Here is a 24,878-nt window from a genome sequence, read left to right as displayed (position 1 = left end):
TGACTTTTAAATCTTATATAAATTATAATTGGGTGCTAGAGGTAAGAAAACAACCATTCTTTATTACGATTCTCTACCATTTTATTTCCCTCTGAACTTGAGAAGAACAACCAAGGCAAAGATAAATGAGGTGGACAGACACAAACCCAATAGGCCCATCTATGGTTTTTTATTATTATTATTTTTTTAATCAATGGAAATAATCAGTTACATGAGATCCAATAACAATAAAAGGGTAGGTACTCCAACAATAAAGCCAAAACGAAAAATAGAGTACAGAAGCACGAAAAATATAGTACAGAAACAATAATAAAGTATAGACAATGATTTTTTTCATGATACCTGAGGAACCATAAATATAAACTGAACCTTTTCAAGGGCTACACTAAGCGGATAAATGGTAAAAAGACTCAGTTAAGGTAAAAGCAACAAACACAGTGAAGTGATTGTTGTAGGAGAGGTATTGTAGGAGAGGTATGCAGTAAACTAAAAGGGGGTTCGTTGAAGGCCAAACACCCGCCTATGGTTTGAAGTTGAGAAAAAAAACTCTAATGAACTAGATTTAGCATCTGACAAATGTTAATAAGAGACTCCAATATCACCCGGGGTTCAGTTTAATGGTTTCAAAACATGTGGTTTTTTAAAAAAAAATTAGTAATTTTAAGGCGCATTTAATAAAAATATAACTTTTAAAAATACAATCAATTGTTTGATAAAACTACGGTCAATACACTCAATTCCCTTGCTTGTTCCATGAAAACTGATTTTTTTTTTTTTTTTTTTTTTCATGTTTTTAGAATATTGTTTTTTTAGGGAAAACTTCACTAAGGACCCTCAAATTTTCACCCATTTTGAAATACCCCTCATGAATTTCAAAATCTCTTAATTTAGTCTCCTGAACTTTCAATTGCTTTCAATTTGGACCCCTCCGTCAGATTTTAAAAGTCACATGACGTTTATACCCCTGACTTTTGTATAAAATTCAAACTTCTAAAACTTTTTTTATTTAAGAAAAAAAAACAAAAATCGGGGATATTTTAGTTTTTTTTTTTAATTTTTAACGGCTAAAATTAATGGAATGGTTCAAATTGAGAGCAATTGAAAGTTCATGAGACGAAATTGAGAGATTTTAAAGTTCAAGGGAGTATTTCAAAACTTGTAAAAATTTGAGAATCCTTAGTGAAGTTTCTCTTTTTTTTAACATATTCCAAAACGAAATACTTTTTACAATTTTATTTTAAAATGCGCATTTGGTCCACGAAAGTGGGGCCAAGCACACTCTAAGATGTTCTGAAAATAATTTTAAGTTCTTTGTTATTAGGTAATTTGTTAGTTTTTTGTTTTAGAAAAAAAGAAAAAAAAACAAAGAAGCAAAACAAAGAAGAAAAAAGTCTTGACGAGGAGTTGTTTACAATAGTTTGACAATATGAAATAGAGATAAATTAATATACCAATTGATTTAATTTAAGAATATTAAGTGACAAAAAAAAAAAAGTAGAAAAATACCTAAAATAACATCAACATTGTTGGGAATAGTGAAAAAAAAATATTAAATAAGGATATAACAGTAGGTATAATTTTTTTAGTTTGGTAGCATAATTGGTTGAAAACTAACACTAATTCGAATCTCCACCTTCCTTTTGTTCAGAAATGTTATATATATAATTTTTTTTTTTAATTATATATGTGAATAATTCCCCTTGCCCATAACCGAGCCCAAATTGTGAAAAAGTAAAAGTAAAAGAAAAAAGAAAAAAACCCAACATTTTCAAGCTAAGCAAATTTAGGGAACTGTAGAGACAAAGCTGCATGTAATCCAACCTCACTACAGAACATGGTGCGTGAATTTAAATTTTTGCAATGGAGAATTCTCACATATGTTTGGCTAATATTAACCATTTTGAATTTCTATTGATGCCTTAGTAGGGCTGTATTAGGTTATGGCTAATGCTTGTGATTTTCACTGTCTAGACCTTTCATGTGTGACTCTTAACGGATAAATATTACTATGATCACGCCCAGATAAAATAGCTGCAATTGGTTTATACTACACTTTTTGCTTAAAAAAAAAAAACCCCACTTCACCGTTCACAAATCAATCAAGGATCCGGCTACAGAGCTACTTCTTAAACCTTCGACTCAAAAACCCACTCTCCTAATCGATCCTCTCTCTTCAGCTTGTGTCACCCTCCTAAAGGTACTCTCTCTCTCTCTCTCTCTCTCTCTCTCTCTCGTTAATTGATCTGTGAGTGTTGAAGATAAAGATCGGTCTCATTTGAATTCAAATAAGTGCCCAGATCCTTGGTAATATCTGAATTCAAATGAGTGCCGATCTTTATCTTCAACAGTGAGGAAGGTGTAGAATGGTTGAAAATGATTTGGGTAGTTTATATTTTGTTTCGTATTTCTGGGTTTCTTTGATATTTTCTCTGTAACTTTCTATGGGCTTTAGCTATGTTATTTGGTGGCTCAATTTGGTGTTTATCTTTGTAAAATGCAACTCATTTCTTGAACTTCATTGGTCTTTTGAAGTTGGGTTTGGCTTCGTTTCGGTTTCCAAAGAATTTGCTATAGAATTAATGCTATATCATGCTGTTGGTTCTTGAGTATCTACAGTTGAATAATCGATTGTTGCTTTCTTTATTGTCCTACGAAAACAAACGAATTATTTTGATTGTGACTAAATTGTTCGGCTTTGTATTTGATGATGAAAATACGCCCAAAAAAGAAACCTCAGAAAAGGGAATAAAGAAAGCGATGGTAAAATTTTCAGACATAGTCAGTTTGGAGAGTAGGAAAATAAGATGGGAACAATACCTTAATTGCGGTGTGGCTTCCATTTTCTTGCTTGGGTAGATACATGATGTTTCTGCAGCCTCAAAACAGCAGTGTAAAACAGAGTTAAACCATTCGTTCCTCTTAGTATGAATGGTTCTTTACTTCTTTACTTGAATTGTGGGTTATTTTAAATAAGAAGATTGTGAACTAAAAGTAAAAGATTTACGCTTTTCTTTCTCAGCGGTTCTTTTTTCCCTTAGAAAGAAATTGTTGGAAACCTTTCATCTGTGCAAATGAAACAAAAACTCTTCAGTGATTTTCTTGCGCGTTTTCTTATTACTATGCACAAGGAAGATGATTGGAGTTGAGTGTAAAAGGGCTCCTTTTTAAAGTAAAAGTGTGTGGCAATCGTTGATCTGGTTTAGTCTTAGTATTAGCTACTAGATTTGGGTTGTTTTATTTACTTGAGTTGGATAAATTTATGTTATATTCACATTATCTTATCTCTTTTCAAATTTACCCTTATGTTTAAAGTTGCTGAAAATTTGATCATGATACATTATTTTTGTTAATTGTAAATTTGGTTTATGAAATATATTTCTTTAATATTTTATTGAAGATAAATTATCGAATATAATACTAGCTGCCTTGGCTTGTAGTATGATAGGTATATTATGATATATATTGTGATAGATATCAACGCCAGCCACAAGTTTTGACTTTTATAATAATGGAGAAGAGATTGTACAAAAATAAAGCTCAACAAGATCAAGATAATTAGTTTACAAAGGTATTCAAAACTTTTTTTAAATATTAATTTGGCATTATATTTTCTTTGCTTGAACTAACATCTTTGGTGCTATGTTTGCTTCTTCTTCTTTTTGGAGGGGGAGAACTTAGTCGGTACTAGTTCATAGGGTCCAATATGATATCTCTTCCTTTGAATGTTAGATATGTGTTTAATGTCATTAGTGTTCATGTTTGTAAGGAAAAAAAAAATTTATACGAGATTGAAGAAAAATGAGATACATTTTATTAAGTCATGAAGTGAGGTTTTTTTATGGACCTCCTAATAGTTGATTTTTTTTTTTCTTTCTACATTAATATGAGTTATTGGTTGGCCATCTATATTTAATATATAAGCATTCACCTGAAAGCATAGATTTGCTGACATTTAACAAGTTCGGAGCTTGCAGAAAGCTTAGAGGGGAACAAAGAGTAAAATGTGTAATGTGAACTTTATTTTATTTTATTTTTTTATATGAGAAAACGGAAAACTCGTTTTAAATTTAACATGGGTCAGTGCTTAGCCTAGTTGAATTGAGCTTCTAATTTTTTCTTCAATAACTGAATGTTTAAATTTCCTTTTTACCCATCAATTGTTTGGCATTCAGATTAAGCCTTATTTAACTTTTTTGGTCGTGAAACTTTGTTTTAGCTTGCTTTGGTGTTTATTGTTTAAAAGATGTTTTTTTAGGAGTTCATAAACTATGACTTCAGCCATAAAAAGAAGGAAATATTTCATGAATTCTGATTTGATTTACGTTGGCAGTCTTGCATGCTCCAGAGAGAGTTTTCTTTTCTGATTTGTGGTTTAGAAGGCATGTAATGTTTCATAAAGGCATGTATGTCATGTATATACAAGTATTGTATTTTTTTTCCCCCTCTTTTTTGTTTTTTACCGTAGCAAAATCATGGCAAAACCTCCCCCTTAAAATTCCTTCGGTTCTTTTGGTAAAAAGTAACAGCTAATCATGCTTTATTTTTACCACACAGTACAAAGAAACAGAACACACTAGTTGCAAATTCTGTGTAAAGAAAAACTAAAGACATGGTCTGTCATAGTTTGAGTTGACAGACTATTGTGTTGGGTGTCATAGTTTCTGTATTCTCGCGGTTCGGTTTGTGTTGGGTGATGCCTGGGAGCGTCAGGGGTTTGTATGCTTCCTGGTGGGCGGGTGGCAAGTCCCGTAGCGCTATTGTGTGGAAGATGGTTCCTCTGTGCCTTATGTGGTGCATCTGGATCGAGAGAAATGCTAGATGTTTCGAGGATTCGTCTAGAAATATTGAGGATCTTCTACACTTTTTCTTGTATACCCTTTTCACTTGGACCGCTGGATGGCTAGCGCCCTTAGTGATTAGCTTCCCTGATTTCCTTTTTATGTTCTCTTCTTCTTTTTCTTCCTCTTAGTCGCTCTCTTGTATACTCCCTGTGTACTAGGGTTGCGCCCCTTTGCGCCTTGTTAATATATCTTTACTTATCAAAAAAAAAATAGTTTGAGTTGATTTTAGAACCATCATTTACCACCATTGGGGTTTGCTTTTGATATTGATTGTTTTTATATGGAGGGCCTTCAGGGTGAAGCTTGGCGTGTCAGCTTCTTTACCTTTAGTGGAGCAATTGCATTTTGCACCCTTTTCACATCTTTTTTTTTTTTTTTTTTTTTGTTTTTTTTCATATGATGAAATATAATGTTATGGAAACTGGTTAGTTTTATGTACCTTTGGCTATGAATTTAATTTATGAATTCACATGTAAAAAATATGTTTCAAGAGAATGGTACAAGACATGTGAATGAATTGTGGAATTTGTATTCTGTGAAAGTAGCATGTAAATATTTTGTAATGAGGAATTGTATTCCTCCTAGAAAATTATGAACCAATAAGAAAGATGATAGTGGTAGTTACCGGGTTTGTTAAAATGATAATGTAGCGGTAACTACCAGGGATTGTAAATTGTTGATTGAATGCGATATCATTGGGATTGGTAGTGGTAGCAGTAGCTACCGGGATTGGAAGCGGTGCCACTTGGATTGATAGCGATAGTAGTAGCTATTGGGGAAATGTGAACATTATGAAAGCAGTATAACCGGGAATGATGACAGTAGTAGTAGCTACTGCCTACTGGGATGGAAAGCAATATTACTGGGATTGATAGCAGTAGCAGTAGCTACTGGCGAAATGTGAAAATTATGATAGCGGTATACCAGGATTGCTAGTAGTAGTAGTAGCTACCGGGGAATGTGAAATTTTGATAGCGGTATACTGGGATTGTTAGAGGTAGCAGTAACTAATGAGAGGTGTGAAAATTATGGGTATACTGGGATGGTTAGTGGTAGCGGTAGCAGTAGCTACCGAGGAATATGAAGATTATGATAGCGGTAGCAACAACTACCGGGAAATAGACAATGGCATAATTGCCTCGAGATTTTAAAAGAAGAAAGAAAACATATTTTATTTTGAAAAACTAATGATTTCTAGAAAGAAATGAGTAATTTGGTCACAGGGTTGTGTTATTGATGTATTTATTTACTTGTTTATTTATCATGTTGAAATTATTGATATTGTTGTTTACTTACTGAGTCGTGTACTCACCATTCAACCTGTAAATTTTATTTATAGAGAAAATAAAGTGTGGTGTTAACCCGCAGGATTAGAGGGAATTACTAAGACAAAGGCCTCGACTTGACGCTCTAGACATCAACAGAAGATAAGATAAATTTTTATATGATTGAGGTTTTAGTGCTCTGGTTTATTGGACAGTGGATTGAAAGTTTAAAATTTTCCACTGTTCTAGCTTTGTCAAATATTTCTCTCTTTTCCGCTGTGAATTTGAAACAAGTTTAGTTTACACCTTGAGGTTTCATCTTTATTGTAGATTAGAAGTCGGGAGTGACATGTTTATACTAGAGTGTGGCAAAGCTTGGAATTATTTTTGTGCTCCTTTTCCACAAGAGACTACTTATCAAAAAGATCACTTTTGCCCCCATTCTAACCCATGATAAAGTGTTGTTTTTCTTCTTTTAGTTTGCGTAACTGTTGAAGCAGTGTTGATGATTGTTAAATCACTAATTGCCCTAAAAGTTTAAGTTGATAGGAAGATGTAAATTTAATCATTTAATTAACATTTTAACAATCCTCCTCATGTGTGGGCTTAAAGTCCAACATGTAGAATATTTAATTGAAATGAGGGATGAATTGATGCAGACAGTGTTTGAACTCAAGACTTCTGTTATGATACCATGTTAAATCACTACTTGTTCCAAAAGTTTAAGCCGATAATAAGAGGTAAATTTAATAATTTAATTAACACTTTAACAATGATGGTTATAGCTACAAGTTGCTAACTTCTCCTTAATGTAATCAACAGTTCGCATTATGAAACTATCTGCCACTATCCTCACTGCCTTTAGAACTAGGCTCATATTATAACCTTTTGAGGGTTATCTAGTTCATTAGCACATCATTACGTTTCATTGATGCATATCTTTGTGACACTTCTTCTTGGTAATTGCAATTTGAATTCAGGCCAGCTATACCAAAAAAGAAACTACTCTGTTGATTAGATAACAAATTCTGAAGTGATAAATTTGATCATTCAGATTCCATTACCTTACAGTTTTTTTGATCCTAAAGCATCTGGGTAGCTTTTGGTACTCTGTTAGACCAACAATGGTGTCTAGTATTTAGAATGCTCCAATAATTGAAGCAGTTTAATGGGCTTTGGCAGCAACATATGGGAACCAGGGGAGTCATTGGGGATAAGTGGTCTATGAGGGTTCTGTGGCTCTGTGCAATTGGAAGTGCGGTCGGTATGCATCCCTAACTCCTTTTTTGTCAAAGTTTTATTCAAGTTATCCTATTTGGTTGCCAAAACAACATATTCTGAGTTTATTTGGAATAATTTCATTACTCTTCTCTGTTGGTGGTGATTACTACTTGTTTAGGCCTGTACATGGTCGCCGTAGAAAGACAAACACAGAACAGGAATCGCATGTTGGCTGAGAATTTGAAGGCTATGGAAAGTGAAGGCAGTACCGAGCATGAGCATGCTTAAAATACAGACATATTAACATGACGAAGAGTTTGTATAAACATTTTTTTTCTTTCTTATCCTTCTTTTTGCCTGCTTGTTGATATCGCTGGCTTTTGTCTCTGATAATAAGCTGTTTATTTTCAAGTTTTGGGGGATGATAGTGTCTTAACAAGTCAGATGGTATCTTCTAACCAGGCGAAAATAAAGAATGACTCAAAAATTTGGTGGCTTGAACATTTTACATTTTCACCTGCTGCCCTTCTCCTTATTTGATGCCAATAATTGATCATGCGCTTAAAAAATTGGTGCTTGAAGGGTATATTATTGGAAATACCAGTAGAAAGTGTAATATTATTGGGTTCACGCTAAGTTCCGTAAGTGCAACCCATGCCAGCAACGATTGCCATTAGACTTTCATGCAAATCACCGGAAATGCGTTTTCCAATGCAGTTAGTAGTATTTGTTCGTTAGGAGTGCATTACGCATGGCTACTATAGGCTTTGATGACAAAATCACTAGTATGGTAGTACCCATTCGCTGGAATTATTTTATCAATAATATTTTTAGATGTAATAAAATAAAATTTTAATTATGAAATGAAGAGGATTTTTGTTCCCAGTTGCGAGGGGGAATGGGATTTGAAATGGAAACGAGTAATTTCGTAGTCGATATTTTATTTTATTTCAATATTATAATGAAATGACTTAGTTTCATTTCATATTATATTAATCATTAACTGGGCATGTCAGATAATCTCCCGCCTTCGAAGTTAAATAAGTAATTTCATTATTGGAAACACAAAAAAGGGTTACTAAGTAATACATGTAAGTTAGATCCATAATGTAAAAATGTTGATACGAGTTTGTAGCTTATAGAGTAGAGGCCATGAATTCGACTGGTTCCATTGGGAACTTTTGATCTTACAATATGTAGAAATGTAATGGTGGTGTTTGATAGTTTTGATGTGACATAAAAATAAAAAATAATTTTTAGTGTTTTTGTGTGAAAAAAATTGTTTATTAATGTTTTAGTTTTTTTGGGTAGAAATAAAAAAAGAAAAAATAGAAGATGTTAGCATAAAAGGCTATTGAAAATGACTAAGAAGGGGAGAAGGAGCACGTACTCCCCCACTTATGCGACTCACACAGCACACATGACTCCGGATTCCGGGAACAAACAGCTGCGAGGCTTTTGGTGCTTTGTATTGCCATTTCCCGCAAAAACTTACTCTCTATATCGACAAAACCCATGAAGACCTCTGATGAGTATAAGTAACCCAAGACCTGATCTTCAGAGCCATAGCACTTAAAAAGTACTGAATCAAGATGGCCCCACTAAGATGTGGTTTCGTGGGTTTGTTGGTATTGCTTTGCTTAAGCTTCAGCAGTGGCAGGGAGCTGTTGCAGACTGAAGGTGACAAAAAACTTGAAGCAGAAAAATGTCGCACCGGCTCTACTGGTCTGGGGATAGGAACTGGCATTGGCTTTGGTATTGGTACTGGCAGTGGCTCCGTTGGTGAGGGGATAGGAGCTGGCATTGGCTTTGGTAGTGGCAGCGGCAGTGGCTCTGTTGGTCAGGGGGTAGGAACTGGCACTGGCTTTGGTAGTGGCCGCGGCAGTGGCTCTGTTGGTCAAGGTGTAGGCACTGGCTTTGGCTCTGGCTCTGGCTCTGGCGGTGGCACGGGTGGTGGGGGTGGCACTACTAGTCAAGCGTTTGGTGGCTGCCCAGGATATCCAGGAGTTGTATTTTGGCCTGGTTCTTGCCCCCCACCATCCGGAATTGGTGGTAGTCAAGGGTTTGGTGGCTGCCCAGGATATCAAGGAATTGTATTTTGGCCTGGTCCTTGCCCCCCACCACCCGGGATGGGTGTTGGATCTGGTTATGGCACAGGAGTCGGAACTGGATATGGCTCTGGTAGTGGAGTTGGAATGGGATACGGTTCAGGTAGCGGAACTGGATACGGCCCAGGTAGTGGAGTTGGAACTGGATATGGCTCAGGTAGCGGAACGGGATACGGCCCAGGTAGCGGAGTCGGATTGCTTGAAAATAAAAGCGCTAGAGACATGAAACACTTCCCTGGAGAAAATCCTCAACCATACGGTGGCTATCAGCCGCCTATTTCTGCACAAATTTGTCAACGGTGTCTTCAATATGGCGCACAACTTTGTCAACGGTGTCTTCAGTATGGATATCCTCCAAAATCGAACATTTTGGACGGAAATAAGCCTGCTCAATACGGGGCCCGTAAGCCCATCAAGGAAGATGCTAAACCCAGCTCACCAAAATTGTCAAATTAGCAAGCCAATGAAGCCCACTATTAGTTCGAGCATGACACGTGTCAACGTCTAATTAAGAAAATACCTAGCAATAAAAGCTTATGAGAAGATGTTTATTTATTTATTTTTTTCTGATTCAACGCATAGTCTCTTGACATAATAACTTTTTTTTTTTAAAAAGTAAATCTTTCAGACTTCCATTAAAATTTAAGAAGAAATATTTTGCTAAGCAAATACAATATTTTAAATAAAGACTTGACACTTCTCCATTCAAACTTGCTCCAATATTTGGTGAAGAGCGAGCTGCTTTCGTTAAATAGTGAGCTACTTTGCTGACTTTACTATTAGTATGCTCCACATACTATTAATTCATATGGTTTACATTGATTTACAATTAACTTCCTATGATATTAAAATAAATTCATATGTTTTTAGGATATGTCAAAAAAATAATTTAATCCTTATGGTCAAATTTCATCAAAACATTTGATGGATTCTGTTAGGTGTCACGTTAGTGCAATAAAATGACATGGGTTACCCTTAATAAAAAATATATATAAATATTAAAAATATTATTTAAAAAAATTAAAGAAATTAAAAAATTAAAATTTTAATTTTTTTTTTTTTAAAAAAAAAAAACAAATGAAAGGGTGTGGCTTGTGAGCCACCTCTGGGTTGGCTCGTAGGCCACCTCTTCAGCAATTATCCCTTTTCTTTTTTTTCTTTTTTTTTTAAAAAAAAATTAAGTTTTTAATTTCTCTAATTTTTATTTTTATTTTTTTATATTTTTATTAAGAGTGACACATGTTATTTTATTGGCTCGGATATATCACTTAACATAATTTATCAAATGTTTTCACAGAATTTGACTACACAAACTAAATTACTTTTTTAACATACCACATCGACATTTAAGTATATTTTGATATAGAACTAATTGTAAATTAGGTAAATCACATGAACTAATTTTGCATTTTTTTTTTCTTTCCATATTTTGAATAAAGACTCGACTCTTTTCCATCCAAACTTGCTCCAATGATTGGCGAAGAGCTGCTTTCACTAAATAGTGAGATGCTTAATTGACTTTCCTATTAATGTGCTTTCCTATACCATGACTGAAAACTATTTAACATAATTTTCATGTTATCAATTAATTGACTATACCAACAACATCCATCCCGCCGCAATGCAATTAAGCATAGTTGAGAGGGTTGTTGCTGTCCAAAGCGGCAGCACCGAGAGTAAAAAAAATTATAAGCCGGTAGCGGTTTGTAATTTTTTCAAAACTTAAAATCGCTAACCTTAATTACCTAGACGGTTAGTAATTTTTCTTAACCGCCTTAAAAAACGGTTAGCAATTAGTGCGGTTAGCAGGTAATTATTAACCGCTAGTCTTTTCACACCTGCACCTTAGCACATACACACGGCCATGTAACAAATATTATTCTTCCTAACAAAGAAACATTTTTATGCTGCAGAAGTGTCTTTTCCTTCTACGTTTGTTGTTGCTGCGCTCCACTATTAAAGGGATGAATTTTTTTAGGATAAAAAGCTGAGAAACTAGAATCTGATATCATCACTATTTTCTAAGTATACGAATCTGTTACATGGAAAGCTCGTATAGTTGACATGTACTTAATCATGAAAAGCTCGTATATAGACTCTCTAAATTTTTTTTTTTTTTTTTTTACTGTAATCCAAATAAGACCTAAACTTATCAAACACGATATATATATATATTTTTTTTTATCACCATTGTTACTTCATTCTCCTCTGGTTGGCATAGAGAAAGATCTTGGAATACCATCCGCCTTAATCGTCAAGGTGACTGATGAAGAAATTGACGCGGAGGGTCGAAGCAGAGGTGTACCTATCCTGCTTGAGGTTTCATTAGCAACTGGTGAAGGACTGGTTGCAATAGCAGAAGCTGGCTGTAACTCGATTTCAGTACATGAAACATCGCCAGTTTCGGGGGCATCGAGCAATTCATGATCATCTTCCTCAATTGACATTACTGTGCTTGTGTCAGTGTGTATAGTAGAGTCATCAGTGAAAAAACCATGCCGCCGCCGCCTCCTCCTGGCTGCCTTCCCCCATCCATGTATAGTCTCCCTTATCCTCTGAGGAATTAAGGCTGCCTTATAGTTTGTTCCCATCTGAAAAGAAGTGCAAAAAAAAAAAAAAAAACCCATTACTTTAAAGAATCTTAGTAGATGAAATGTGAAGGCACCAAGCATTTGCCTTAATGTGATCCATATTAAATGCTTCATTGATGCATCTTTATTGCGTACTGTATACAATCTTGCACACATAGCTTATCTTCGAGTAATACTATAAGTCTTCCTAAAGTCCTCCTAGAATCATCACAAATGTGATGTGGCTTTTAAAATTACCGTTGAATTTGAGATGTGATTTATTGACTTTTGATCTATTGGTGATTTTAAAAGCCACATCACATTTGTGATGGCTCTAGGAGGACTCTAGGAAGACTTGTAGCATTACTTTTTATCTTCAACAACAATAGACAGCAAAATAAGGCAAACCCACTATACTACCCGTAACGCAGTGTCGGGATTTACTGCTACAAAATAACATGGAAAGACCAGAAATAAATTTAGTAACTATGTCCAGTTAAGTTTTTTGTTATTCATAGGTGTTCAAAAATTATCTGCAAAGCAATATAACTAGCAAACATTAATTGTACACCCTAAAATTTCAAGCAAGTCAATAGAAAGTTTTGTACTAGGTTTTAGACTTCAAAAATCCAAAAGTACATCACAAATGCCCATCAAGTTCGAAAGAAGCTTCATCGTCCAATTAAATTTTTTTTTTAAAAAAATAAATAAATTGCAGAGCAGGTTATAGTTGAGGTTTAAAGCAGGCTAAGAGACAAAACATATGTATCTCAGAGTGTGAGTTGTATTGACCTATAAAAATAGAAGTTTATCAGTCAAACTCTGACCATCAAAATGAGCATGTTCTCAAAGATCAGTTCCCACCAAGAATTATAATTAGTTTGCTTTTGTTGCAGAAGTAAATTCCTCAATAAATCACATTTCCTATCGAATTTATAAATATGTAATCTCAAGCATATGCTATATTTCAACTCTAACTGTTTACACGTAATAATACCTGAGTAACCAGTGCATATAGTGGCAAGGTGCTGTAGCTGCAGACGAACTGTCCAGCAAACCTACAAGATAATGACAGTTAAAAAGTGCCCATGAAAGATAACATGTCCTGAACAGGATCATCACAGCTAGTTCAAAGTATGCCTACCCCAAAATCAGCCTTAGGTACACCAGAAAATGATTCCTAATAAAGCAAGAACCATACCCAAACTGCCACTGTAAGCATATAAAAAAGAGATAGTTTAGTTGAACTGCATAGATCCTCCATCCTTGGATATTTAAGTAAAGGAGAAAAAATCATTTTCCCCTTTCTGTATCTTTGAGGTCTATGATCTTGTAACCTCTTAAATGTTTCTATATATATATTTTAAACAGCTTAGTCAAAATCAAATCATTTTCTCAAACTAATCTTTGTAAAATGATGAACAGGAAACACAGGAGAGAGAAAGAGTACAGAGAAGATGAGCAATTAAAAAATAGAAATAAATTTCCAAGTTAATATGAGATTGGTCAATATTGAGTTGAAAAAGTCATCTCGAGCACTCCAAATACCAATCTAGTCAAGGAAGAGAAAGTACCCAGAACCAAAAGAATGAAGCCAATTCAAATGCATTCTGCAAAGATAGGTAAAATAAAGAAAAAAACATACTCATCAGTTTTACTTACCAGATTGAAAAGTAAAGAACAGATCATTCAAAAAAGAAAAAGAAAATAACTTTGCAACTATCTGCAGATGCATCATAATAACTTTTGCCAACCTGGAACAGAATAAAATGGATCAAGGACAACAATAGTTCTGGCTTCTTAAACCAGAAAAGATCATTCCGAGGCCTCAGCTTTGCTCCTGGGAAGAATCCAGTTAGGCCTGCATTCTCTAATGCCAAGGTTGCAATAACATGCTGCAGCTTTGTGCCCACTAGAAGAACAAGCTGCATGCAAACATGTAGAACCAAATTACATGACATGTACGCCGGGGAACTTGCAGCCATGTAACAAATCTTTAGATAGATGAAGGTCCCAGCAACTGGAGATTTAATTTTAAGGTGTAATATGTTGATTTCTTATGTATATGTAAGTTTGTCAACAAACATCTATGCTGCCACTTTAGAATGTACAATGCATTCAATCAGCACAGAAGTACTGCGAAAGCTACAAATGGAAAAAGAAAGAAAAAGAAAACTTACTGAAACAGGAATGATCGCTATCCAGAAATATAGATTAGACCCTGTATCAAGCACCAGAAAAAAAATGAGTTCAGATTACCAATATGATCAGATCAGACAACAATCTTCAGATGGGATAGACCAAATGAGGATTAAAGTACCAGAAGTATAATAATTCGAGCACAAGTAATATTTTCCTTCATTTAACCCAAGAAATCATAAAACTATTTATGGCCTCCTTTTCCATAATGTGCAATACCTTTTACATTAAACAGCATGAAAGCAACAACGAATCCCCACAATGGGCCACTGCAAGAGATTAAACAGACAATTTAGATGCCAATTTCACAAAGAAAATCGATAATGCAAAATAATATTAATACCCAGGAAAAATAATTAGCGACCCAGAAAAGCTGGCCGAGGGTCTCAGAGGCAAGTACAACTCAGTGTCCTTAAACTCCTGCTTATCCTAGACTAAACAGCAAATTTATTGATGCATCAAATGCATATATATATATATATATAATGAAAACTAAAAGGAAACAAGTATTCACACATAAATTATATTCCCTCATCCAGCTGTTATACCCCGGACTGTGAAAGTTAAATCTCATATTGAGTGGGTACTAGGTGAAACAGCTGGAGCTCTACTTGTAACATTGACTAGTCATTTTGGATATAGTGTAGATATGACTAGAACTTCTCTAGACCTAGACCTATATGCATTATTAGGTATTATAAAAGAGTCCTTCAATGTACGCCAGTGACATGGACCTCCACCTCACCCTCAGTAAGAGTTCAATGTTCTTTACACCATTTTCACCACAAATTGATTTTATTCAAGGAATTTTTAAATAGAGTAATCTTTTAAGATAAAGAAGGCAGAATTGTATGATTACTATATGAACCCATAAGGTAAATATAAATGATGCTATTTTGGTAATCAGGAAGTATGTAACCAACAGAATGGAATAATATTGGATTTTGATCTCATTAGCAAAAATAATTCCAAAAGTGATGCTTATAGCTCAATAAACTGGAGATAAGAGGTCCTCATATATGAACAGAAATTAATACCAAAGCTTTGAACATGATGCAATGAAATAGTGGCTTTAAAAAATTAGTCACCTCACACCAACTATCATTTGGAATTCTTCTTCCATGGAGCGAATCATATAGCTGTGAAAATCATATTTCAGTGTGAGGTTGTGATTCTGCCATGAATAAGGAAAAGAAGGAATTATTCATAATGCAGTATGAATAATAGAATTCCTAATATATCATCAGAAGACAACTTTTACAATGCAAAATGCCTCTACAATTTAAATATCAGGAGTGGAGACATGAGAAGAAACCAGATTTTAGAGTCTTGTAAACATAACAGATAGGACTCTGCATAAAACCATCACTATAGAAGATCCATAATAGAGTTCCACAGTAGAAGCCAAGACAAGTTCAAGATTGCGAAGACTTACCAAGATGATAAAGCATGCAAAATTTTTAAAAGACATACAACCTGAAAATGGATTGAAAATACTTGCTAAAACAATTCAAAGATGATATGTAGGGTTTGCTATGTATTACTATGAGAGGTGCACTAGTTTAACAGATAGTGGTCATAAGATTATCATTCAAAACTATCCAACGAATCCATAGATAGATATCATCTTCCTCTATATTACAAGAAAAGTCTTCAAATAACTGTTTTTCCAGCAAAATATTTGAACATCACATAAGTTTGTCTTCAGCATGATTTAATGTGTTTTTTTCCCAGCACAACAGACATGCAAACCCAATTGACGATATTAAGATTGACTCACATTTCTGGATATAATTAATAACTCAAAGGTGTAATCCAAACCAAATGGAGATTGTAAAAAACAAAGAAGGGAAAACTACATTTACCCCCATGAACAAACACCTGAGTTGCAATCACCCCACCAAAATTTAAAAATGACAATCAACCTCTCAAACTATCAACACTTTCAGTTTGCCCCTCCATTAGTTTTTTCTATTAACTTAGACAAAAAATGCATCACGCGACTCAAAAATCTGTTATATCCCCAATTAGATTTGTGAAAATACAATTATGCCCTTGGGTGCAAACAATCCCTTGGGGCCACACCCCCTAGTGAAAAATCAGCGACTTACCCAGTTTTGTGTAGGAAAACTTTCGAGGGTGCAGTACACGGGACCGAGGTTTACTCTGCAGGGGTGGGTCCGAAGGACCCTGCCTCGTAAAGGTTCCCAATATAAAAAAAATACAATTATGCCCTTGGAAAAAACCTCCCCTAGCCTTGGAGACCACGAACTAGCCGTGGGTGGTATTTTTAGTTTTTTTGTATATTTTTTTATCAAATGCAAGGGTATAATGGACGTTTTGAGTCACGTGATGCATTTTCCATCCAAGTTAACAAAAAATGCTAACACAGGGGGCAAATTGAAAGTGCTTGGTAATTTGAGAGGATTGATTGTTACTTTTTAAAGTTTGGTGGGGTGATTGCAAATCGGGCGTCAGTTCGAAGGGCAAGTGTAGTTTCTCCTAAAAAAACATTTGTATGTTTGAAAGTAAAATCATCATATGCCGGACTAAAGCTATGCCTTGCATGTGTAAGAATATCACCTACCATGATGAAGCCCTTACGAAGTGTAAGGTAATCAGCACGAACAACCGAACGTCCAAATTGCCTAAAGAAACATGTCTGCATGCAATATAACAAAATCGTAAACCTTAATATAAATATTATACCAACACAACAACTTCAAAAGTAGAATAAATATAGATGCTCTTTCAATTGGAAATATAAAAAAAGTAATACTTCATAAAGAGCACACACACACTGACTTCGCTAAAAGGCAATATATGAAAAATTAGAAGAAAGTAAGATATAAACAAGGGAAAATCAAGTAGGTCAACAAGAATAAAAGAAATTGAAAACAGCATGGTTGGTGGAGAAGAGAAAGTATAAATTCTCCTAGCAATTACCATAAGGTGGCTCACTTATTGCACATGAAATACAATACAAATTCTTCGCCGAAATTTTGCAGATATTAAGAAATGAACCCCTGATGCCTTTACAACAGAACTATGGCAAAGTTGGCAATTATAGTGTTTAAATTACATCTCATCCTTTCAACTTACAGCAATATATTGTCAGAATTTATTTTCCCCACTCCCACTAACACTCTAATTATCTCTCTCGCATAGATAATTTAAAAGAAGGAGAAAAGACAATAGATGAGAAGCCAAGTCTAGGCACCCAAATCAAATACAGTAAGCAATTGGAATTCTCTACAGCTAAACAATGTTTTCCTAATGCTGCTTATCAATTTCATATTACTAGCCTATAATTATTATTTTTTTCTTTTTTGCTTTTAAGCACTACACTATTCTTAACAATACAGTATAACACAACAAATAAAAGAAAGTCATGTACCTACCACCCAGACAAGGAAACTATTCCTGACGACCAAAGGATTTGATGTATGAAGCTTGACAAATGTTGATTGCCTTCGCAATGTCTCCTCTCTTGTGATTTCTGTTACAAAATAAATATATTCAAAGTACATCTTTGAAAAAGAATTAGACATACAATGGCAATGCTAAAACACATCAACTTAAATAAATAACCCTATCAATCATAAGCAAGGCTGAACAACATAACTGATCGCTCAACAACCAGTAGTATACTTTCAAAACTATGTCTGCAGATTTAGAATAGTTCCTTGGATATTGTTAAAATTTGGAAAGAAACATCAATTCTCATCTCCTTTTTTTCTTTTAATAAGATTGAAAAATAATTAAAAGCACAAAGGGGTTCACCCCATGCATCCCAAGACCAAAACAAGGAAATTCTAAAAGGAAAAGAAAAACTAGCTTCAAGAACCTTAAAAGTCTCAAAAAAGGGGATAAACAATGCAAAAACAGTCTCTTGGTTCTACCGATTTGCAATAAACTCCTCAAGGTTTAAAAAGTGGCTTATAACTCCCTGTGGTAAGCATAAATGGCAAATAACTCCCCATCTTGAACTTCAGTTTGAAATTTTGACAAAAACCCAATATATATATATAAAGACAAAGAAAAAAAATAAAATAAAAATTCTTTGGGAGTGGTTGAACCACCCCCAAGCTTTTTGGTGTGGTTTAGCCACCCTCTCTGGCCAATCTGGGGGTGATTAGAGCACCCCCATAGAATTTATTTTATTTTATTTTATTTTTTATATTTATATATTTTTTGTTTTTTGATTATTATAGGGGACACGTGCAATATTACTGGTGGCTGATGTGGCACTCTGACGGTTTCAGTCAAAATTGCACACAGAAGTTTGGGGTGGGAAGTTATAAATCCTGAGGGGCTTATTGCAAATCGGTGCAACCATCAAGACTGATTTTGCATTTTTCACACAAAGGAAGAAGAATAAAAATCAAAGTAGCAACTTTGTGCAAACATTCAATTAAAAAGCAATCGTAAAAGGAGCAACTAAATCCTGAGCTGAGGAAGCTCAACATCATCAAATGTCCTATTGTTTAGGGTGTATAAGGCATTAAGGAAACATATTTCAAATCAGCTAGCACCTATTCTTACCAAAGTGCTTCATCAATACTCTTACAACTCTACAACTGCTCTAGGCATTATCAGTATACCAACTAGTACAAAAACAAGTGACCAAAGCTATCTGGGAACATCAAATTGATGTAAAAGGTGATCCACAGTCTCTCTGCTCCAACCTTGTCAGTCACTCACAATCTATTTCCACGTAAGAAGATTATCCACTATAATTATCTTCCCCTGAGCTTTAGGCCAAAGAAGCCAATCTTATGGGGCAGCTTTGCCCATCAAACACTTTTCACCAAAAAAGAAAAGGTTAAAGATATGATGTGGGAATGAGTAAAGGGTACTTGGACCAAATAGCATTAACCTATGCCTACAATCCTTATGTACCAAGTTCCCAGCAGATAAAGAGAGAATTAACCTATACCTATAATTGCTCTTAGGTTTAATTGTACCAGATGTAAAATTTGCCTGGGTATGGGAGTGTAATTACTTTGCTGGCTAGAACAAAAGAATATACCTAAATTATGAAAAAGAATGATAGTAACACTAGTTTCTGCCTCATTTGAGCTTTCATGGTATGTAACTTCTGTAGTTTCAGAACCCAGAAAGCCTCACTCACCATATGTTCTTGAAAGGCAAACTTACACCATGCAGGTTTGCACTGCAATGTATCTGAGAAGGAGAAAGTTACCAAGAGTTTTGGATTGGTAAGAGTACTTAATATTATACAGAAATCTTTATAGCTGGAAAACTTAATGGATGGGTAAGGATGTTGAGAAAATCTTTGACTAGATGGCAAAGCATCTCCTTCAGCACCAGAAACATAGATCTCAATTTTTCATTTATGGCAGGGAACTATTCTCTGCCAAGTTACTAAAACCTAAATCATCTCACCTTCACTTGCTCTCTAAGTTTTTTCTTAACTTCTTAAAATCCTCTCCTATAATTAGCAAAAAGATGTTATATGGGTGTTCATTTTCTTTTGTTGTGGAATTGTGAACACCCTCGAATGAGATACAAAATATGTGTAGCGTATTAGACTTTAACTGGCTGCAGAACTACCAAAGATGAGTTTTATTCAATTATTACTCACAACCACCTTAGAGCTTACCAGTTAATGAATCGTGCCGGTCCAGGTGAGCCTCATCCTCCCATACCCTCCAACTGTGAATCTGGTGACATTGTTACAATGTTAAACATATGCCAATACAAGAAAGACACTTGTCTTCTATTTCATTGTTTCAAATTAAATAACCCAGTATATCAAGAGTATGAGTAAACTTCAGAGAAGGATGAATGTATGTAAACTAAATAATGTACCATTTCCTTCAAAAGCTGTAAATGAAATCACACCAAAACAATAAATCAATATTTCTCTGACACTCTGCAGCTCCTACAACAACTAAATAAAAAAATGAACAATGAACTTCTCAATTACGTTCAGGGTAAGTACAACACAGAATGTCTAACCTTTACAATGGCCAGCAACATTGTTAAGCAGCTGTAAGATATGTGAGTTATTGCCATTACAAAGATAAAGCGGTGCAATTGCTCAAGACCTTCATATGAAACAAATGGCTCATGATCCTGTGGGACAGAAGAAATTCTGAATGACTTCAAGATTGGTCAGAAAGTAAGCAGGATCTAAAATATACTACATAGACACTCATAAATATCCAAACGCATGTAACTATGTAAGTATGTACGTGTGTATGCATACAAGAAAAAAGAAATTGATCGTTTATTTTTTATGGAGAAGTCACATACTTTTCCACAGGTATTCTGATTCAACCCATTCAACGTCCTCCTAAACAAGTGAGGTAGAACAGAAACCATCAAGAGTTTACGGTCCTGGGTTAAATTCTTTTCAAGTTCTTCATGGATCTCTGATCTGGAGCATGGAGCAAAAGTGCTATTATAGAACTTTGATGGGATGCAAATATTGGCTATCATGCTCGAGGTAGCTGTTAAAAGGAGGGAAATAAATCCAAGCAGCATCAACTCTGAGGACAGAAATCCACAAAATGAAAGTTTATAAATAGCACAATGAACAAAAACATAAATAAGAGACGCTCATAACCAAAACATAGAACTGTAACGCAAAATACCTTCTTTCATTTTCTCTACAGCTGCAAGAAGGGGTTTTCGGTTAGTTTTCCGCAACCACTGAAACAACAGAAAAACCACAACCTCAGATAGACTAGATGCATAAGTTGTATAGATTATTGCAGGTAATGCAATAAGGCAAATCAATATACTTTCAGGTAAGGAGAAAATGTGTAAGGCTCAGATATTATGTAGTAATTCTTAGCTTCAAAATATCATGTAATTGAAAGCTTTCACAATGACTCGCTCTATATAGCAAGCTGCCCGGATTTTAGCTTCAAACCCTAATTACATGTCTTAAGTAAATCTAGAAGAACATGTGAACATCTTGTGTGGTATGAGGCCCACTAAAAGATAACCTCTGCCCATATAATAGTAAATGATATTATGAATCAACATGGAACATTCTAGTACACAACACAACTCAATAAGGCTTCCTCCCAAAATGGTTCAGCAACCGAAATGCATTAATCAAACCGGAAGCTTCTCACCAGAGTTGCCCAACAAATTTGAAGTTACTAAGTGGAAACAAGGCAAGGCTGTATATAAAAGCATGAGAATCTCGGTGTGCTTCAGGCCTAGACAAACAAAATAAGTTCAAGTAATACTGTAATAGGGCGGAGCATTTCAAGGTTGTGTAATCAGGGCTTATCCACCTAAATAAATTATATATAAAGCAGCTTATCTGATGCTCAGAAAATAAATAAATAAATATCTGACAAATTCTATTTTGGCAGTTCACAGGAAACTGTCAGGTGCAATGCTATTTGCCACCAAAGACTTTGTCTATGCATAAATCTCAAGCATGGTGTTTCTAATTATCAAAATAGATCATTTAGAGCAGCTGAGAACTTCAAGGGGGTTGATCACTTTGATTCGTGCTGATAGTCACCAAAGCACCTAGGCAAGCCTAGGAGTAAGCCCATTCAATGGGAAAATCAAATAGCGTCACATAGAACATTCAAATATAAGAAATTTGAATCTATTATACACAAATGAGTTAAATATAATACATATCCAAGCAAGTTGCCTTAGCAGAAGTTACTTATCAAAATAGTTGCCTTCACAGAAATTTTACATCCAATCATCAACAATGTAAAATTGTCTCACCATCATGCACAAACAAATATAGAAAGAACTGTAGAATAGTCTAAAATTTCATGCAAGAATAACTGTCCCAGTCCCAGATTGTCCTTGGTAGATACAAGCAGAAGTATATATACTGCAACACTTTATTACTCAAGCAGCATAGGAATTACAGAATATTACTCACATGGCTTAACCGGTGAATTGATCGTTCCACAAGAAAAGAAACGGCAACAAAGATCGTCAGCACAGTAGCAACAGACCACGTCGGAGTCAAGGCCAAGGATCGCATTTCTTGTTCATTTTCCGCCATTCTGAACAATTCTACCTACAGGCCTAAACCTTTATCACAAAATACACCCAAAAAATTCGCATCCTACACCAATCCCATCAGAATTTTGTCGAAAATCCACTATAAAACAGAACCCATATTACAAATACACAATCAGAATCATTCCCTGATGCTCTAAAAACACACACACTAGTATAGCATAGTGCGAATCACAGTAGTAAGTTCCAATATCTGATCCCTTACTTCAAGAATGACACACAGTTCCACTCACCTAAATAGAAATACATACATAAAGGAGCCAACAGAAAAAAGATATCCCTCAAATCTTATTTCAAGCTAAAACACACCCAAAAATGACAAATGCGAAAATGGGTCTGTAAAAGAACCTGTAATCCTTCCAATCTCTTGGTTCCCAGAATCAGATAAAGCTTCAATAACCTTTCAAACTGGAAATTATCACTAACATTTACTCAAAGACGCGGTTTTTCATAAAACAAAGACTAAATCTTTCTATACTGGAAAAAAAAAAAATGTCGACTTGAAGAGTAAACCCCAAATGAAACGCTTCTTTCTCTCTCTCTCTAGAAAGTTGGTCGTTTTCTTGCTTAAAAGCCTCTGGAGTCTGGACTGTCTTTTTCTGCAGCTTCTCTTTTCCTTTTCATGGGCAACTTCTTTCCCCACAATTCACAAAGCCTTGTAGATTCTGTGTCACATTCTGGAAAATACACCACCGAGATTTTCTCTAAAGCACCCACATTCAACCGGATCTATTTCAACATAAACAACAGAGCCTATAATTTGACACCCATCTGAGAAAGTGACAGCTGGTCCTTTGCGAAATCCAAGAATTCATTTTGCATGAACTTGTTGTGTTTGGAGAACCGCCATTCGGTACACTAACCCACACTACTATTTAGTAATAAAACAAAAAAAAAAACAAGTACACATTTATTTTATTACCAAAGAACCTTCACCAGGAAGATCTCAAATGATCTTTACAACGTTGTTCGCGTAAGATTGCTGACTGTGCACAGTGGGTTTCTTTTTTCTTCTATTTTCTCTTTTCTCCTCCCGCTAATTAAGGAAATACAGTATAAAATTATTTGATTGTTTATTTTCTCATGTTGAATAAGAAAAAAAAAATGGTTTTTATGTACAAACGCCAAGATTTGGGTTTTTTTTTTTTTTTTAACATGTCCACATAAAATGGAGAGGGAAATTCAAACTAGTGATCTCCGCTTTATGAGACGTAATCTTCAGTCGATCAAATTATCCCTTAAAAACAACCTCGAGATATTTGGAAGTGATTGTAATCCGACGATGTTACATTTTTTTTAAGCACATGCAAATGCATGTGAATCTACATAAAATATGACTTTGGCTTATAGTTGATTTAATTATTTTATCCTTTCAACCAAGATTATTTTAAAAGAAACCAAATCAAGATGCTCCAAATGTTTCTTAATAATTTCACATTATAAAATTGAAAGAAACAAAAATCTTTGCCATTTCTTTTGAATAAAACGGTCAAAATGGACAAACAATTATATACAAGTGTAATTACAAATAAATATATATTAACTCAGAGAAAAAGTAAAGGATTTTCTTCCTCTTTTTCTTCCCTGTATCTTTTTTTCTTTCTTCCCACTGAGATTTTGGTTGTATTCGGCTTTTGAACGCCCCCCATCATGGCGGAAGTTGGCTTCAAGTCGTTTTCAAGTGTATCGGTTGGAGACAATGACGCAACTTTTAAGGACTTTTGAAGAGGCAAGTTGGGTTCCACCCACATGACACCTCAAAAGCCTTCAAACATCTTTAATTATAAACATCAACAACTAGTTTTTGTTAATGAAAACAAAAAACAAAAACAAAAAAAACCCACACACTATTCTATTTTGTTTAATTAATGAACAGTCCCAACACATATATTGTTGCGTGAAGGGTCATATAGTAATTTACATTTTACGTGAATCATTTATATTCTCTTTTGAGGGTTCGGATAGGATTAAAGGGTATTGCGAGAGTCATGACAATCTGTGACAAATCCAACAAAATTATTGTTGAAGGGCCGGACTAAAAATATTATAAACACAATTTAAAACAAAAATAAAGTAATTTATCACCAATATTTAATTTCATAAATATGTTCCAAAATTGATATATGAGCAACATAACATATTGGTACTAGTAAAAAAAAATACAAAAAGTATCTAAAAGGAAAATGTTATGTGTTTTCCTGATCCTATGTGGATATTATTTTATAAATATGCAAAAAATAAATTAACCTTTATTTCTCTCACCCGGTTTATATGGGAATGCTAGCATTTCCCTTATAAAATAGTATTCACCTAAAATCAGGAGAACACCTATCATTTCACTATCTAAAATTGCAGTTGCACTCTTTTAGAGAAACAAAATCATAAAGTATCGAATCTGAATTAAAGTTCTTCACAATTTTCCTTTTAATATAGACAAATAAATTATTTGTAAGGAATTTATTCTTTATTTTGTTTTGAAATTTTTAATTTTAAAAATTTTCACAGTTGAACACGCTCATTCGATAATACACATTTATTATGAAAATCTTCACGAATTTCACATGCAAAGTGCCGTCGCATCATTATGTAAAATAATGTTGCATAACTTTTTTTTTCATGATCATTAATGGAGTAGTG

At 34.5% G+C, this 24,878-nt stretch overlaps 3 protein-coding genes across 5 annotated transcripts; 2 read left to right on the top strand and 1 right to left on the bottom strand.

Annotated features, from left to right (window-relative positions):
- The first annotated feature begins 2,085 nt into the window (after positions 1-2,085).
- Positions 2,086-7,837, top strand: LOC132175332 (HrpN-interacting protein from malus protein). 2 transcript variants are annotated; one of them, XM_088514694.1, is made up of 3 exons: positions 2,086-2,197; positions 7,289-7,370; positions 7,506-7,837. In XM_088514694.1, the coding sequence occupies exons 2-3, from the start codon at positions 7,295-7,297 to the stop codon at positions 7,613-7,615; spliced, it is 186 nt and encodes a 61-aa protein (XP_088370820.1). In that variant the 5' UTR covers positions 2,086-2,197; positions 7,289-7,294; the 3' UTR covers positions 7,616-7,837. The 2 variants fall into 2 exon arrangements, with proteins under 2 accessions (XP_088370820.1, XP_088370821.1); XM_088514695.1 differs by having other exon boundaries at positions 7,271-7,370.
- Positions 7,838-8,919: 1,082 nt separating this feature from the next.
- LOC148586708 (uncharacterized) lies at positions 8,920-9,891 on the top strand. The gene has a single exon (XM_088514147.1). The coding sequence runs from the start codon at positions 8,920-8,922 to the stop codon at positions 9,889-9,891; it is 972 nt and encodes a 323-aa protein (XP_088370273.1).
- A 1,455-nt stretch (positions 9,892-11,346) lies between these two features.
- Positions 11,347-23,143, bottom strand: LOC132176430 (MLO-like protein 11). 2 transcript variants are annotated; one of them, XM_059588631.2, is made up of 16 exons: positions 22,590-23,143; positions 22,099-22,323; positions 20,828-20,885; positions 20,487-20,722; positions 20,190-20,306; positions 19,831-19,891; positions 17,606-17,703; positions 16,792-16,866; positions 15,293-15,378; positions 14,424-14,473; positions 14,186-14,226; positions 13,760-13,930; positions 13,580-13,615; positions 13,150-13,217; positions 13,003-13,063; positions 11,347-12,026 (listed from the first exon to the last, which is right to left on the bottom strand). In XM_059588631.2, exons 2-16 carry the CDS (start codon positions 22,222-22,224, stop codon positions 11,634-11,636), a joined length of 1,677 nt encoding a protein of 558 aa, XP_059444614.2. In that variant the 5' UTR covers positions 22,225-22,323; positions 22,590-23,143; the 3' UTR covers positions 11,347-11,633. The 2 variants fall into 2 exon arrangements, with proteins under 2 accessions (XP_059444614.2, XP_059444613.2); XM_059588630.2 differs by having other exon boundaries at positions 22,099-23,143.
- Between the last annotated feature and the right edge of the window lie 1,735 nt (positions 23,144-24,878).

The sequence above is a fragment of the Corylus avellana genome, chromosome 3 (genome assembly GCF_965113065.1).
Source record: "Corylus avellana chromosome 3, dhCorAvel1.hap1.2, whole genome shotgun sequence".
NCBI classification, from domain to species: Eukaryota; Viridiplantae; Streptophyta; class Magnoliopsida; order Fagales; family Betulaceae; genus Corylus; species Corylus avellana.
Note: the sequence above shows the minus strand (reverse complement) of the source record. Positions and strands in the feature narration are given on the sequence as shown.

Coding starts and splice junctions, on each gene's coding strand:
- LOC132175332 (XM_088514694.1), top strand. CDS start 7,295: ATGGGAACCAGGGGAGTCATTGGGGATAAGTGGTCTATGAGGGTTCTG. Junction 7,371..7,505: donor TGCAATTGGAAGTGCGGTCG/GTATGCATCCCT, acceptor CTACTTGTTTAG/GCCTGTACATGGTCGCCGTA.
- LOC148586708 (XM_088514147.1), top strand. CDS start 8,920: ATGGCCCCACTAAGATGTGGTTTCGTGGGTTTGTTGGTATTGCTTTGC.
- LOC132176430 (XM_059588630.2), bottom strand. CDS start 22,224: ATGGCGGAAAATGAACAAGAAATGCGATCCTTGGCCTTGACTCCGACG. Junction 16,867..17,605: donor ATAGTTTCCTTGTCTGGGTG/GTAGGTACATGA, acceptor TATTGCATGCAG/ACATGTTTCTTTAGGCAATT. Junction 12,027..13,002: donor TATATGCACTGGTTACTCAG/GTATTATTACGT, acceptor ACTTCTTTTCAG/ATGGGAACAAACTATAAGGC.